This window comes from Styela clava, chromosome 7 (genome assembly GCF_964204865.1).
Source record: "Styela clava chromosome 7, kaStyClav1.hap1.2, whole genome shotgun sequence".
NCBI classification, from domain to species: Eukaryota; Metazoa; Chordata; class Ascidiacea; order Stolidobranchia; family Styelidae; genus Styela; species Styela clava.
The window spans coordinates 9,437,776-9,455,527 of NC_135256.1; the positions used below are offsets into that span (position 1 = coordinate 9,437,776).

The window sequence follows — 17,752 nt, forward strand, 5'->3', positions numbered from 1 at the left end:
TCTCTTTGCTCTCTTTGCTGTCAAGAAATTAATGTTGTTAAAACTAGAGAGCATATATGTAATGCTCACATGCACATGTCCAAATTTCACTGAGATCTCCCGATGACGTTGGATATTGGGATATTAGAATTTGTATTATGAATTTAAAAACGTACTAGGACGGGCTCACCAACCAACAAAAACCATGCACAAAAGAGTGAACGCAATGTACCTTTAGCAATATTTTTTAAACAGTGAGTTAAAATGAGAGGTTCACAATCTATCCCAATAAATATATCATGTCCAAGAAATGCACCTAACATCGATATAAAAAAAACACTAGTAAAACGAACATGTAAACGTTGCAGTGCAATTAGAAAAGCTGTGGAGTAAGCGTTTAAATAAATTTTTCGTTATCATCGTTGTGGAACACTTAAACACCCACAATTGCAAACAAATGGCTAAAACCACATACCGGTGGTCACGAAAAAATTATGTCGGGCCCCTCGTCATTATATATAGCAAAGTTTGGATATATATATGAAAAAGGGCTTGGGGATTTCTGTTTTAGCGTGTCGCTGCTTTTCGGCCATGTTTCTCAAATGGCCAACCGTGTTAGCAAATTTGTCATGTGTATTCTTCTTGTAATATGTACTGATTTCATAGTAACGTCACGTCTATACTTTGTCAGTTGATAATCTAGAATGCTTTATCGCGTTCACTATGCAAATGATAATACTTACCAACTACTTACGTACCGTATATACAATTTATAAAACAAGCTTTTGTAATAGCCATTTATTTTATGATCAAACCTCAATATGATATAACAGGCAAAGGTTTCAAGTATTCACACATATTTCAAGGTGGGTTATTGTTGGAAATAGTGGTGATTTCCACTGTTTTTGAATTGAAAGAAAGTAAGATTTTTATGGTGCTTTCATTCAGTTATGCAGAATTTTGTAGATGATACAAAGACGCTGAAGAATAATTTTACTATCCTAATCATGTTAGACTTATGCAAGTATGAATAGTTTTATCTGATGCTGTGGCTCTGGGCTACATAAATTACTAACATTGTTTTGCTAGCCCTTTCGATTGCTAACGATTTTACTTTTCCACATTACAAAAATTTCACAAACAAAGAAGAGAGCATTGAGTGACAGTTTTTTCATCCAATCAGCAACAAGTTCTAGCTAGTCTGTCGCCTGTTTTATGATGAAAATCTGATGCAAATTAGTTGTTGAATACCTTGAAAATTCAAATTTCGACTCATTGGAGCTTCTGTACAGTGAACATCATTTCGAGGACGGGAGGGCATAACATGGCCATCGTACTTGGAAGCGTTTAATTGCCACGTTTTATTTTATGGTAAAACACGTTTTTAAAATTCAACTATAGCCTAATGTGTCAAATTAATTACTGACTTTGTTTTAATTGGCTTCTAACTCTCAACAATAGTCTTGGAGATTAAAGTATAGGGCAACAAAGATTCAACCCTATCTGCGTGTCCACACTCCCGTGTTATTGAACACACGTTAACAGAGTGTAACTCCGATCTTGACTCCTTCAGAGGTCAAAAAGCACACAATGTATTGAATGCCAATTGTTATATTGTAAAGTTGCACAATCGAATTGATCCAAATAACGAATTACACTTGAAACCTTAAAGCAAGTATATGTGATGAAACCAAATTTCTAACTAACAAAGAACGGCAAAGACAAGCTACACTGAGCGAGAAAAATATATCATAAAGGAAATGAATTGGGACAACGACCTTGTTTCAGGCAAACAACATGCACTACTAACAATAAGTGGTGAAAATATTAAATTACACAGTAACTATCCTTATGTACTTACTACAAAAGAAATGCAGAAATATGGAAACCCATCCATTCTGCACGTATTTTTCAACAATGGTCGCTCATGGTTTCAACAATCGAACAATAGCCTGCTGTTCAGGATGTTTGTGTATACAGTACGCGAGCGTTATTATCGTTGCAGCAGTGCATACGCATTGCGTCGTTCAAGACGTTGGGCCGTCTCGTTTTCTGCATTATCGGTATGCCTTCGTTGGATAGAAATGGGATCTGGGGCGAGCCCACTTCAACATTGGATTGGTGTGAGGAGAACTACGTTGTTACGCCGTACATTGCAGAATTTTGTAAGTTTTGTCATCTTTGTAAACTACCACATATGCTAGTTTTTCATTCCTGCATCAGCAGATCAGTGCATATTTCATCACTATTTCTTTCTACCCACGAATACTTGCTTATTTCTGTATTTAAACATGCATCCATTCTGTAGCATTCATATTTTAAGCAGTTCGTTCTGCAGTTCTATACATCCATATGTCAGTATGTCCAATGGAAATGATATGTGCATTGAAAGTCTGAAGGTGCATACATTAGTGGATTTGTCGTATAATCCTTAAATAGAGGAACCCAAATATCTGTGCCATGGGCTGATTGGTATGAATGTCTACTGTTGCACATCTACATCAAACCTATCTAAAATTCATTCCTGCAGGGAATACTGTGAGCAACATTGTAATGATAGTTCCCCCTCTTTTGTGTGGGCTTCATTACAGAAGAATTGGGATGGAGTTGAGATATGTCTACTTGAACATGGCACTTCTAGGTAAGATTATATTATAACTGATAACTCATTTGAAAAAAAATTATATTCAAAATCTAAAAATAAAAAAAAATAAAAAACCTATCACTGATTCTAACATTTTTAGATTTTGTTTATCTTTTATTGACACAGGCACGAGACATTATTTTCATTGTTATCAATAGTTTGATTATTGAGTTGACTTGACTCACTTTTTTGCTTGGTCTATTCATTATAGTATTATCTTTCATTTATTATGAGGAGAACTTAATTGCATGCTATGGTTTATGTACATTTCTCTTAGGCTCTGTGTTGCTTGTTATTGTTAATGAATGAACTCGCTCCTAAATAGCCTCAAATTTGGCCCGTCTTGTATTTGGCAAACAGTTCTGTTCTATCACCGAAAAATGGCAAAAATTGTATTGTAGTTTAGAGCCGATGTATATTTCTGTAAACTTTCAACATTTGAAATTAATTCATTCTTCTAACTAAATTGTGTATTGTAGTTGACGATCAGTTTTTCCCAAGTATCATTTACTATAGTTGATTTTGTATATGATCACCTGTAACGTATATCTGTATATTGGTAATAGCATTATTTATTTCATTCTTTTGAATATTTGCATATCTTGTTTATTCAGTTGTTGGAGTTGGATCCTGGTTGTTTCATATGACACTCAAGTATGAAATGCAAGTAAGGTTTTTGTTGCAATATTGATATTATTCTATTTGTAATATGCAGAGACAATTAGAGCAATTTAGTTTATTCAGTAGATTTCTGTACCTGTACTGAATTATGATTTGCCAGATGAGTTTTCAATACTGATTAGACATATTTTATGTATATCTAAAACTACTTTTTATGTTAAATAATCTGAATTACACTTTTTAATGCTTATAAGTTCTACTGATAATTTTGCATGTTTAAAAAGGTAGGCAGAAAGTAGTGTGAGAGATTTCTAATTGCCTCGTCGATTTGTATAGTGTAGCATAGGGGTTAGGTGGCAAGTGTTTCCACTTTTTCTTACACTTCAACTGCGTTTTTAAGCCGCGCAATATCAGATCTTTTTGCAATTGCCTGTAAAAGACATTTTTAATAAGAATGCACCTTAAAACCAATTATACTGGTTGAGAAGGGAAACTTGAAGCAGCAAGCTGTCATATATATGAAGCTCTAGGAGGTTAGTAAGCTCAGGTATTTGTTTGTAGATAGATACCAGTAGTGCAGTCGTAATGTTGCAGTGATGTGCTTTGAGGACATAGCAGTGCATGTTATATGTGTTTACAGCATACCTTAGGTAGTTAAGGCTATTTATATACCGGTAATGCATTACAGCGGTGTGGCTCAACGGGCTAAGCGTTAGGAATACGCTCGCCACCGCACCTCTAACTACTCTGCGTGGGTTCGCAGGTTCGAATCCCATGCAGGGATGGTTATGTGCGAGAGGATTGCTGGACTCCTCGCCGTCGTTGGGTGGTTCACGTAACCGCTGGTCGGTTACGGCTTCCTCCACCACCAAGTCCATGCTTTCGAAAACAAACAATACAGTAAAACTAATCCCTTACCCGACTTGGAATGGTAACCGGACGAGAGGCCGTGGTTCGCCATATGGATAAGCCGTCTTATCGGCTTTCCTCTCCCCCGGGATAAATATGTAAATCCTATCCTATCCTACAGCATGGCATAAAATAAAGGTCAATCTTTATTTCATAGTAATTTGATCTTCAAATTTTTTTTCCGTGTGAATTTCAAATGACTCATGTTTCATACTATTAAACTAATCCAAATCTTTTCTATTCACAGCTTCTGGATGAGCTTCCAATGATTTATGGAACTGCACTTTTAATCTACACACTGTAAGTAACATATCTTAAGATTATTCTTAGCTATACACCAGTTGCTAATATACTATAATTCGTATTTACAGACATCACACTACATCAAACTCAAAATATTCTTCAAATTCTGATATTGTTATTCCAGTTTCTTATTGTCTGACTGCTTCAGTTGTATATGTAACAATGAGGAATCCAATTTTGCACCAGGTGTGTATATACAATAGTCAGAATGTCATTTGTAGCCTTTAATTAAAAAATATCGATTGGAGACCATAGTTTGAATAGTAATCAGTTGAGTTTTAAATTGTGTGTGAATTGTGATTTACAATTGAAATAGAAATTTAATAGAAGTATTTAGAGCCCTCAAATTTTGTTTCAAAGTTTGGTCAATTTCAAATTGAAGTTTTGCAAATTGTATATCCTTTGCTAACATTTTCCAAGACTTTATGCACAATTGATTCATCAACTCAGTACTCACAATTGTATTTGGTGGTATGGTGGTGAGTGCACTTCAATTTTGTGCAGCAAATAATTTTTGAAGCTGCATATTTTTCTTCCAGACTTTTTATGGATTACTTGTGTTTTTGTTAATTGGCAAATCTGTACAAACTTGTAATCAGCAACCGAGAATAATTCCATATGCAGCTATCTCATTTTGTTTATATTTAATTGGATTCATACTATGGAATGTTGACAATATTTGTTGCAATTCTGTAAGGTATTTATGTGTTTCGAATGCTTCCATTTTGTTTTGACTAGCTTTACCTACAAAAGTTGCTCTCCATCAATTTTTGAATATAATATGAGTTGACTTTTCTAGGTGTTTAGAATATGTTTAATTGATGGAATTCTGGAACTGAATGAATGATCAATTTTCTCTCGCTGAAATAATTTGTGTTGTATTCATTTAATCAACCATATTTTTCTTTCACCTACTAATTTGTGAGCGTATAAATTTGGTTGTACATTGCTGTATTGTGATAGTATTGCAATATATACTGGCAAAGTAATTGTCTCAAACATGGTGTTTCAGGCTCATGAGGTACAATGTTGATCCTGGGTATGAGCCTGTTACACAATTACATGCTTGGTGGCATTTGTTTTCTGGAGCAGCCACTTCGTTGCAAATTGTGTTTTGTGCTTATGCGAGAGCTTTGCATTGCAAGAAAAAATGTTCCGTCGAGGTAAGACACTGATCATACGGAACGTGTTTATGTTAATATAAAAATAAGTTTTTGGTTAATAGTATTATTCAATAAGTGTATGCCTGGAACTGGTATTCCGGTACTTCTTATCAGATTAAATTTTAAAAAGTAACTTGCCAACATATTTTCTTCACAGAACTGATTCTTTCTCGGGCCATTATTTTCTGGGTGCCTATGTTAATGCTGGTTGAGCCAAGATTTTGATCTTTATTCCTCTGATATTGCTTATGCTTTGTAACATCTACAGCCTTATCAAAGTAACGAGCTAGGATTAAAAATGTCAGGCTACATGATATCGTTTTTAGCTTAGAGATATTCAGTGAAAAGTTGCATATTTGATTAAAACTTTGATGTGCGACCTGACTAAAGATTTTTTATTTTAATTTTTGTCTTTCCATATAACCAGTGGTGGGATTCAGCTGGTTCGCACCGATTTTATAGAACCGTCTCACGGAATTTTATGAGATCAGCGAACCGGTTAGCATTACTGGTTACTGTCAATGACTTTTTGTAACAGAACCGGGTAAAAAATATGACTTTTCTGAGGGAACCGGCTGACTAAAAAATTGAATCCCACCACTGCATATAACCTCTATCATTTGGGTCATTGGGTGGTAGATAGTTCCCTATTTTTATTTGATTTTGGTGACTTCAGGTTTGGTGCTAAATTAAAAATTCCATCATGGAAAGAATTTCACTAAAATATTAGAAATAAAGAGTCGCTCTATTTTTAACTTTGCAGATGTGGTATTACTGCTGGCCTTATTTAAGAATGCGTGAAGGATTGTGATGTGAAATGATAAATGATAAACTCTTTCAGCATATTTCTTCAAGAAGATTAATGGATACACACTAATATTGCTAATCCGATGTACATTCAGTACCAATGCAGCATCGTTTTTTTTATTGATTAGATTTCTTCAATGAGAAGTGCGCTTATTTTTACAATTATTCTATTTCAACATTACTTTGTTTTTTGCTGAATTCGTCCAGATGTAATATTCTATGTGCTGTGCTATGCTTGGTCAATTTTTTTAATAACATATATAATAATGGTTCGTAAGTTACAGTATAATGAATTCAGGATTCTAATACACAAATATTTATGCATCTGTTGTATTTGCAGTGTTCCGTTAGGTCCGTTTGATTACCTCCTGTTAAATAGAAGATCATTTTATGTGACTATAACCATATGTGCTCGAACTCGAAGGGGATGAGAACCCTTGGCCGCAGCAGCATGCGTGCACCATGCTGGTCGGTAATGATATGATAGGATAGAATTTACATATTTATCCTGAGGGAGAGGAAAGGCGATAAGACGGCGTATCCATATGGCGAACCACGGCCCCCGTTACCATTGCATGTCGGGTATGGGCTTAGTTAGCTACTTGTTTTCGGAAGCATGGACTTGATAGAGGAGGAAGCCGTACCCGACCAGCGCTCACATGAACCATGCAACAGCGGCGAGGAGTCCAGCAATCCTCTCGCACATAACTATCCCCACGTAGGATTCGGACCTGCGAATAAACGCAGAGTAGTCAGAGGTGCGGTGGCGAGCGTATTCTTAACGCTTAGCACGATGAGCCGCGGAGGTGATGGCCTCCGACAAGCGAGTCCATATGCGTCTAGAACAGTGGTTCTCAACCTTTTTCTTTCATGGCCCATTTTTGTTGTCCAAAAATTCTCGTGACTCAATACTTTTTATTGCAAGGGAAAAATCGAGATTATTTTGCGAAAATGGACATTTTCACTTTGACCATTAGAGTGAATATTACCACTTAGTAGCAGAAAATAGCATCATCAATCATTGGTACTACAATCAAAGTTAACGATATTGACATAAATAAAACTAGCAATTTTTAATAGTTCTGTGGCCCACTTATATCTTTCTGTAGGCCATGGCCCACTGGTTGAGAACCGGTGGTCAGGAACAATAGCTGGTTAATAATCACCACGAGACCCCGGAACAATGACTATGCGTGGGGTCTTGGTCTCCATGGGTGAAAGGTTGAATGAAATTATGTCGTTATGCAGCATGGAAAATGAATCGCTCAAACCGAAACTTGTGGCCAACATTTTTTTTTCAGACTGATGTTAGAAATAATTTTGGTGTTGCCTTCAATTGCAATATAAATACGCTTTGAGGACTCCCCCAGAGCATAGTTCATAAAAACTGGGTCGTTGTGAACGATAGGACTATTAGGCTCTTTTGTCACTCAAGCCTCGAATTGAGTTTGAAAATTCCGTGCCCGAATAAGGAAAGATTAATGTAAAAAAGGGGGAAATCGGCAAATCTATCAAATCGCGAGGTTCATGTGCCAACGCACACCATTTGTGAAATATGAAACGGACATGTACAAGCGTGAAAAAATCATATTATATATATACATAATATAAAACTCTGGTTATCTTGAGTTTGCCCAAGTGCTCTTTATTCGTTATACTTAATTTTTGCAGCTGCTCGATGAATTGCCGATGATATACACTGGATGTGCCTTCACGTATGCAATGTTAGTGTTCCTGATATTATTTTATCCTGATTAGGAACAGATTAGTAGAGAAACCGCATTTCGACAAATATTTATTTCCTAGTGTATTGTTTACAATAATATGTATTTTCATCAACTAGAGCTGAAAAAATGTTTCTGGTGTTGTCGTAATTGTAACTGTGTATTCTGAATTAAAAGCTTTTGGTGCAGAAACTTGAAATCGCCAAAGAATCATTGTAATCAGACGTTGCCATAAAAAAATTCATTTTCCGAAGTCACATATTCATTCCATTTAAGAGCTTATTTTAAACCTTTTTGTTTCTTACAGCACCTGTCATGATGTACCAGCAAATGATGATTCCGCAAGCAAGTATGTGATTTCGTTATATGCCGTATTAGTCACTGTTCTATATTTATTTTGCCAGAATCCGGTGTTTCATCAGGTAATTATTAGATTTGTATGTCATATTCATATGCATTTTTCAAGCCTATTTGATTGGCAGTACGAAAAAATTCGAGAATCTTCTGTTTGAATTCAGGTTGCTTATGGGATCCTGGTTTTTAAACTTGTGTTCGACGGCTGGAAAATAAGCAAAAAATGTTCCGAACTTCGATCTATTCATTTGCTGACAATGTTTTGTTACGGTCTAGGATTCACATTATGGAATATTGACAATTTGTTCTGCCAGAGTTTACGGCGAGTAAATCTGTTCTTGTGCCCAAGTATCATTTTTATGTTCTAATTTTCTCTTTCCACGCGGAATATATCGTCAATATTATAAGTTATGCTTTATCACTGCAGGGAAACGCGAGGACGCATCAGTATAGGTCCAGTTTTGCAACTTCATTCGTGGTGGCATTTCTTCACTGCTTATGGGACTTATCTTCATATCGTTCTTTCTACTTGTGCAAGGCAGCGGTATCTCAAACGTAACTTCTCAGTCAAGGTAAGACAGCAAACAGAATAAAATGTCCTTTCAGGGGTTAGAGTCATTTTCGTGTATTGAATAACATCATTAACTTTTTTTATTCCAGATGTTCGGTTTTCATCCGTATGTTCAACTAGACTAAGGAAATTCAATCGCGTGCTTGTTGTATGTAACTCACCCCTTCTTGTGCTTTTGTGAATAGGGTAAATTTGCTTGAATTCCTGGCATTCCATCATATTGTTGTGCCCTTGAGACTTTACCTTAAAGGACAAGATTTATTGGTTACAGCGTGACAATTGTGTTGGTGAAATCATCGATTTATCCAACTAAGGTCCAAGTGGCTAATTCAAATAAAGTTCAAGTTGTCAACTTTTGTTCAATTTATCAAAAACTATGATTTGACGTAGGATTTTGTAAAAATCATACTCTGTTACATCGTAATGTCTCGTGCAATAGTATCGTTTGGTTCTCCAAAATTTCCCACATGCTAAATTACCTTGCAGGCCAACCCATCCCATACTTATCAGCGGCACATTGCATTTGTCAACTAACTATGCGTATTTCAAAATATTACTATTAAACGGGGGAAATTACAAAGATAATAAAAACTTTCCTCAGATTTGTCTAAGCCTAAGGACCAATAAGGGGACACGTCAAATGCGTGTATTTCATGTAGTCGCCAATAACGCGTTCGGTTTTCGCGAAAGGACTTCAAAAAATATTGAAATTCATGCCCATATACAAATTGAAACGATATCGTGCACACTGATATATATATGTGGGTTAACAGTCAGTAAATGAATTGATTAAAAAATAAATGTCGCCCTACTTTTGGCTCACCCTGTATAGCGAGGATAAGTATCATACATTTGTTTTTGGAGGACTGCGACAAATAAAAAAAATGCCATTCTAACGTTTAAGATACAGTAAATTGCATTTTTAGGCACAAATTTTGCTTAGGTACCAACGCAAACGATACCATAAGCACCGAAGATGAAGAACAGTGTTAATGTCGCACGCGATTTGGCCTCTCATCTATTGTGGGTTCTAAAGGTAAATACGCAAATCTTATATTCCGGTACACAAATAATTACCGGGACCTGATTCTTGGATCGATGAAGCATGAAATGCATAAAACAGGTTGAAATCCAGGGTACTTCTATGGCATGGTACCCTAACCGAACATTACATCAAACCGACGAGAAAAATAATAAAATACGAGTATATATTAACTCTTCAAAGCCATAAGTAATTCGGATTTGTTATTCATTTTGAGTAAGCTCTGAAACTTTATATAATGACGTATCCTGCCAAGTCTACCAGTGCCATGAACAAGCTGCAGATTGCAACTACCGTATTTATTCGAGTATAACGCGCTGTATTACTTTTTGATTGAAAATTTGTATAACAATTTTGGTACTCCTGAAATATGCGCACCAAGATGTCGCATAACCTGAACTCTAACCTGGTGCACAACCTTATTTCAGGTTGTGCGCCAACTGGTGCGCATAGCCTACTTCGGGAGGTCCACAATTTTTTTACATCATATATATATTACTTGTGTACAATGCGCAACCTTAATTTTTTCATTGAAAATCAGTACAAAATTATCCGCGTTATACTCGAATAAATACGGCGATTCAAGCAAAACAAAAAATTTTTTGAAACAAAAAGAAATCAATGAAGGAATGTTTTAAATTCGGGCAAAGCGAATAGACATCTCGATTGTGCAAAAGTATCTACCAAAATGAAATTAAGCATCTATCAGGAATGTAAATAGCAATGAAAGGACGACATATTATTTGAAAATTGACAGATTAGTAAACGTTATTTTGATTTTATGTGAGATGAATATCATCTAAGTTAGTCTAAAGCTATGATATTTTTAGATCAAAAACTATGTATGTATGTCTGAAGAAGTCTGACCTTGGTCTGACGAAACCGGTATGTTAGTCGTTGGACGAAATGTTACAGAAATATATTTGTGTTAGGATAGAATTTACATATTTATCCCGGGGGAGAGGAAAGTCGATAAAACGGCTTATCAATATGGCGAACCACGGCCTCTCGTCCGGTTACCATTCCAAGTCGGGTATGGGATTAGTTATATTGTTTTGTTTTCGGAAGCATGGACTTGGTGGTGGAGGAAGCCGTAACCGACCAGCGGTTACGTGAACCACCCAACGACGGCGAGGAGTCCAGCAATCCTCTCGCACATAACCATCCCTGCATGGGATGCGAACCCACGCAGGGTAATTAGAGGTGCGGTGGCGAGCGTATTCCTAACGCTTAGCCCGTTGAGCCACACCAAGTGTGTATTAGTGTGCAGCAAGACTCTTGAATCACTTAGGATATTTTTCTTTACCCTTGCTACAGCATCCTCGCAATATATGCATACGGATCCGCCGGCACAAAAGCATAGAAGAAGGATAAGTAGTTAGTCTCGCCAATGAGCATGTTCATTGGTCTCGCAGAAACCAAATTATTAGCAAAAATCTACTTATTTAGGAAACTTTTGGATTGTCGAAGGTGTTAGGTGTCAGTATGGAGCCGTACACAATGGACCTTTCCCCGAGTATCGACTTCCTTGTTTACTTCGTGACATTGGCCAATCAGCAAGATGCAAAAAGTGACGTAACAATGCCCCCTTTTTGCATCCGCTCAGACACTTTTCTCACTCAGACAGATTTTCAAGCGTGGTTGTAAACATTACCTCGTTTTCGCGTTTTTGAATTCTATTCGTTAGTTTTCAGTTGTGTTTCGGAAACTTAAATAAAAATCAGATAATTCAATGATCACTCTGTCTTCCTAGGAGTTTTAATTTAATTGCAGTAATAAAAATTAGTGTAGAAATAGCTGTGATAGACTAGCCTGAAATTCTTTACCGGTACTTTGAAAAAACCGATTTGTTGTGTGCAATGAATCATAATGATGGTTTGAAACACATACCCCATTTTACAGGCGCCAACTCGCAAAAGCACTCCTAAAATAGCACTGCAAATTTTGCAATGGTAAAGTATAGGAAAAATTTTCCGGGGGTCAAAGGTCGGGGAAAGATCCATAGGTTTTCTCTGTGGCCGATGGGGCGTTATTCTGTTTTTGGCAGATAAATAAAGATTATTTTACAGTATATGTTCTAATGTTACGTTTTATATTATACATTTGAATTATGGCATCTTGTGTTTGATTCCGGGAGTATTATGAAAGTACGACATGATAGGTGTTTGTCAAAGCATATATATAATATTGTGGATTTAATACTGGTACCGGGTAACTAGTTTGCGAAAATCTGGAAACAACTGTGTAGTTCACAGTTGCCACTTGTCTTCTTGTGCTGTAGGCCTGCGACATCGTTTGTTCCTGGTAATATTTCTCGTATGGGTACCGTACCGGACTACCGGTACTACAACAAATAATTACAGAATTAATGGACTCATGTCTGCATACCAATACACAGATACACCATAATAACATATGATCTAATACCGGTACCGGTATCTTTAAAATAACAACTAAATTGTTTTACTTTATAAAGAAATCTAAAATTATACCTACCACTTAGCAGAAGTGGTCATAGTTTGGGTTATTTTTCAACAACATGCTGATCAAAGTGAAAACTTTAACTGGCAAGGAGATCGAAATTGATATTGAACCAACCGATAAAGTTGAAAGAATCAAAGAAAGAGTTGAAGAAAAAGAGGGGATACCACCACCCCAACAGCGTCTCATTTTTAGTGGAAAACAGATGAACGACGAGAAAACTGCTAGTGATTACAAAATTTCTGGTGGATCTGTATTGCATTTGGTTCTTGCTCTGAGAGGTGGTGTTTCTTTGTAGTTGAGGTCACTTCGGTTTTGGAAATACAAAAATCAACGTAAAATAAAACTGAACCATAATAATGACTGTATATTCGCTGCATATATTTAATAAAACTGGAGGTTGCTTATATGGAAAAGAATGGAAACGAAGTAAAAAGTCATCATTGCCTAAAGAGCAAGAGCTGAAATTAATGTTTGGGATGATTCATTCTATAAATTCATTTGTCTCAAAGATGTCACCAACAGATTTGTATCCTTTTCAAAATATTTTATTGAATTTCTAACGAGTTTTATTTCACTCAAATAATTGTGGGCAAATTATCAGCCCCTAAATCAATAGTACACAACCCGATGTGCCAGTGGTAGTAAGGAATTTTCTCAAATAATATCTGTCAGTAATATAAAGGAATATCTGTCATTACAAAATTGAACTTTCCATTACCAATGATAATTACTTACACTTCCAAGCTTCCGCAAGATGTACTTGTTACCATGCACTGAAGATGATTTATATGTATAAATATTTGTTTCTATGTGCCTTGCCCACTTCTATTATTGTATGCTTTGATCCAGGTCAGGTTCACTCACTCAGAAGTAAAGGGAACTTATCTCTGAGTGAAGTTAAAAGGTGACAACTGAAATGCCTCTGAAACTATATAGAATTAGTTATGGTAAATACAATTGATGCGAGTAGGTTATATACGAACGAGAGATATCACAAGAAAAGACATGGATTCCTGTATATACAGATTGAAACTAATTTCATTTTCATCATTCTTGTTCCTGTGCGGGACATCAGCAGGCCACATTAAAGCAGCATGCTCTTCACTGGAGATTAGCTCTGAGAACTATATGACCTCATATTAATGATAAAGTAGCAAGTATTCTAAAATGTTACATGAATTTGTGATGTTTCTTAACTAAAATTATAACAGCAAAGATGGGTTTCTGAGTTATACAACTAGTGCTTATAAACTTCATTACTATGAAACACCGACTGGATTGAAATTTGTCTTTGCTACTGATGTATCTGTTGGAAATACAAGAGAGATATTGAGAAAACTATACAGCAAGGTAGGATGAAAAATTTGTCATATCTGGAAGTCCCCTTGGTTCACTTATGGGATTTTGATAATGATCTTTATTCTATGACCCACATCTTTATTCATAAAATAACTATTTTCACATTAAAATATGTGATCCATTCAATTAAAACTTATTTTTTTATTTATAATTTTTTTCTACAATGTGGATTATACAATAAATAAAAAATATAAAATAATAAATGAACAACAATAACCAGTTATGGTGACAGCACATTTGTACCCGTATATCCGTGGGTTCAATTTATATGCGGGTGCTGAAATCCATGGATTAGGGTTAGTATGGGTTCAAATATCCTTAGGTGCAAATTTTGATAGTTGCAATAACATGCAGGTGCAATTGTTGTGGGTATAAATTATGTGTTCAAATGTAATAGGACCACCAGGTATAAATAAATAAAACATTTTATCACAGTCCATTGATTGTATTGTCCATAGTATCCTGTTGATATATTCATCATGTAGTTTCCATAATCCATAGTGAATATACATTATCTATTTATTTTTAGTATTAACTATTAAGTATAAAAAAATGACTATCTATTAGTTTTGATACTATATTATATCATAGTGTTAAAAATTCACAAGCTGTTATAAATTTTATCAAGTTCTCTTGTAAAACTTGGATGTTGTCTAAACTTTTCTATTCTTGCTATAAGGGACTGCTTAATTCTCATCACATTGATAACATTTGGATTAGCATTTTGAAAAATTACTGTATTCCTTTTCTCCTTCTGTATCTTTTGTATTCCTTTTGTGTCTCGCAGTGCAAAATAGTAATATTATAGTATTACGTTCAAGTCCGGACAAATGTGAATAACATTGATGAGTTAAATCTAGTGAAATACAAGATATATAATTATCATTCAATACACAATGATTGGTTTTTAATGCAACAGAAAAAATCGAATCATAAACATTTTGTGTAAAAGGACATTTCCAAAATAAATGAGAAGCAAACTCGGGTTCTTCTTATATACTATTTTAACATTAACAATTATTATATAGTGATTGTTTTACAGGTCTATGTGGAGTATGTTGTCAGAAATCCATTGATTGGCTTGGATGTTCCAATTGAAAGTTCACTATTTGACAGCAAATTGGAGGAATACTTGACTGAATATGAATTCTTTGCAGATCAAAATGTAAAGCAAGTTCCATGAGGGGTTTAAAGCATTGAACTATTTCTCCACATAAAACTTCAAATCATATAGCATTCATGCATTTTAGATGATTTGTGACTATTTAACATGGGAATAAAAGAAATAACATATATATCAATTTTTCCGCAATGATTTCCAATGCAGTTTAATGCTTCTTTCAGCAAAGTGTCATTAGGACTTTAGTTAATATTGTAAATGACTAATCGTCAATGTTATCATAATTCTTAATAATATGGATTGGACTATGAAGTTATGTTTAATCCTGCTTTATAGTTTGTTACACCAACAAAAAAGTATCTCATTATATTATCATATGGGAAGAAACAATGGGTATTGAACTTGAATTTTCATCAACCAACCAAATGGAGTAAATTGTGAATGTTAGTGCTGAGTTATCGAGTTGGTACTTTTTGTGTATGTATATCTCATTGGCATGATGATTATATCGAAGCTATCTTGACTTTTTGATTGACTTTTTATTAAGACTATATGATAACATGCATGTCCATTGATAGTTGGAAATGGTCGTTGTGTTTTGTTCTGTCCGGATATTAGGTGCATCCCCTATGTGTAAAGCTGCTCTTGTTCATTCACTTGCGTGTTTCATGCACTTTTATAAGACTTTCACAGGATAGAGGAAAACCGATATGACTGCATAATCATACCGTGAGTCGCGGACTCTTTATTAGTCCGTTTTCTGTATACTTGCGCCAAATGCATGGAGTTGAGGTGTAGGAAACCATCTGCTTCTAGTAAATGAATGGCCATCATATAGAGAGATACCGGTATTCCTCTTGCACAAAATATTTAGGAATTTGACAACGCGCGGCAATGCGATGGCAAGCTTGTACCTGACGCCTCGCCTTAGCGGCCAGCACTCAAGGAATGTTTATAATATTCGGTTTTTCTTTCTGAGAGAGAGTTTATTTTGTTTCGTCCGCCAGAAAACCTATACAAAACAGAATATATATAATGGAAGGGAAAAGAGTATCAGCACAGCCTGGGTGGCAACCAGGGATGTAAGTTTCAGAATTTTCGATCGATTCGAATCAATAGTATTAATCCAGATAATATAAAACAATTGCATGACTCAGTGGCGTTGTTGCAACACCGATCGAGGCGTCGTTCCCATTACTCTACACTCTAAACTTTCCGAAATTGTGACAAATCTAGGTTTGTTGTAGATTGTATATGAGTCACAGTTTGGAGGTACTTGTATATACTCACTCCGACTCGACAGTGTGGCGCATCGTGAAAGGCGTTAGGAATATGCTCGTCGCCGCCGTAGGGTGGTTCACGTAACCGCCGTGCTTCGCCATATGATTAAGCCGTCTTATCGGCTCTCCTCCCCCCGCGATAAATATGTAAATCCTGACCTACCTACAGTTTCGCTCATTCTTTCCGCTACTCAAAATGTTTGGACTTTCAACTAATATGTTGTCATTATAAACAATCGTTTGGGTACCAAATGATATCATTTTGCACATCATTACTCATCAAACATGAAACTGCGATGGTTCCCTCGAAGTCATTGGCACTATTAGAATAATAAACGGCACAAGCGTTACTGAAACACATTTATCTACCCCCCAGTCTACTATAACATGTAAAATAAAGGGTATTTGTATAAATATTATAAGTCAATTTTAGAAGAGAATGACGACAATGCACCTGATTTTATTAGCAATCAAAAATATATGTGTCACGAATTTGTTACACGCCTGAGGTATTTGTTGAATTTATTTATCCAAGGAAAGTAATTTTTCAAAGGAAATTGTTCATTCTTTATTATTACTAAATCACAAAAGATTCCAAAGTTAAAAAAGTTTAAATAGAATAGGGTTGCCATACGCCATATTTTCCCTTGACATGTCCGGGATTTTAGTGGTCAAATTTGCGTCAGCGAGAAATGTTGAAAAGTGCCAGGGATTTTCGAATACAGTGAATCAAATCCTTGAGTTTTCAGATATTGCGCATCTACAAAATCCTTTTTCAGAGATATGTCACATTCTATCATTTTTGTGCAGCATATGGATTGCGCCGCATTCAGATAATTTTGATGTCACTACCTGAATTGCCAGCATTTTGTAATCGGTATTTTGGTTGCACTACCAGTACCCAGATACCTGTACTTTATTCCGTGCTAGGGTTTAGGGTAGGATTTACATATTTATCCCGGGAGAGAGGAAAGTCGATAAGATGGTTCAATCATATTGCGGGCCATGGCCTCTCGTCCGGTTACCATACCATGTCGGGTATGGGATTAGTTATTCGTTTTTCGGTAGCATGGACTTGATGGTGGAGAAAGCCGTAATCGACCAGCGTTTGCATTAACCACCCTACAGCGCCGAGGAGTCCAGCAATCCTCTTGCACATAACCATCCCGCATGGGATTCGAACCAACGCATAGTAACCAGAGGTGCAGTGGCGAGCGTATTTCTAACGCTTAGCACGATGAGCCACACCGCCGCGCTGGTGCTAATGATTAAAGCAACAATTTTTCTCCTTTCATTTTTTTCTGTATTTATTCTATTCTCACGAGAAAGCGACGACAGCTTGTGCCTTTGGATACATGGCGAATTTACACCATAATATAGGTGTTTTGGTTG

General features: G+C 35.9%; 4 protein-coding genes across 4 annotated transcripts; all 4 read left to right on the forward strand.

Moving 5' to 3' along the window:
* Positions 1-69: 69 nt before the first annotated feature.
* On the forward strand, positions 70-10,104 carry LOC144411657 (alkaline ceramidase 3-like). The gene is made up of 6 exons (XM_078114745.1): positions 70-1,350; positions 8,098-8,150; positions 8,458-8,572; positions 8,669-8,826; positions 8,932-9,076; positions 9,165-10,104. The coding sequence occupies exons 1-6, from the start codon at positions 1,348-1,350 to the stop codon at positions 9,198-9,200; spliced, it is 510 nt and encodes a 169-aa protein (XP_077970871.1). The 5' UTR covers positions 70-1,347; the 3' UTR covers positions 9,201-10,104.
* On the forward strand, positions 1,941-6,750 carry LOC120329079 (alkaline ceramidase 3-like). The gene is made up of 8 exons (XM_039395694.2): positions 1,941-2,144; positions 2,510-2,620; positions 3,238-3,290; positions 4,401-4,453; positions 4,525-4,642; positions 4,996-5,153; positions 5,469-5,619; positions 6,383-6,750. The coding sequence occupies exons 1-8, from the start codon at positions 2,045-2,047 to the stop codon at positions 6,428-6,430; spliced, it is 792 nt and encodes a 263-aa protein (XP_039251628.2). The 5' UTR covers positions 1,941-2,044; the 3' UTR covers positions 6,431-6,750.
* A 2,459-nt stretch (positions 10,105-12,563) lies between the features above and the next one.
* On the forward strand, positions 12,564-12,896 carry LOC144425223 (ubiquitin-like protein NEDD8). The gene has a single exon (XM_078114748.1). It carries the CDS (start codon positions 12,657-12,659, stop codon positions 12,894-12,896), a length of 240 nt encoding a protein of 79 aa, XP_077970874.1. The 5' UTR covers positions 12,564-12,656.
* Positions 12,897-12,957: 61 nt separating this feature from the next.
* LOC120329100 (trafficking protein particle complex subunit 1-like) lies at positions 12,958-15,603 on the forward strand. The gene is made up of 3 exons (XM_039395726.2): positions 12,958-13,127; positions 13,813-13,951; positions 15,003-15,603. The coding sequence occupies exons 1-3, from the start codon at positions 12,958-12,960 to the stop codon at positions 15,141-15,143; spliced, it is 450 nt and encodes a 149-aa protein (XP_039251660.2). The 3' UTR covers positions 15,144-15,603.
* Positions 15,604-17,752: the final 2,149 nt, after the last annotated feature.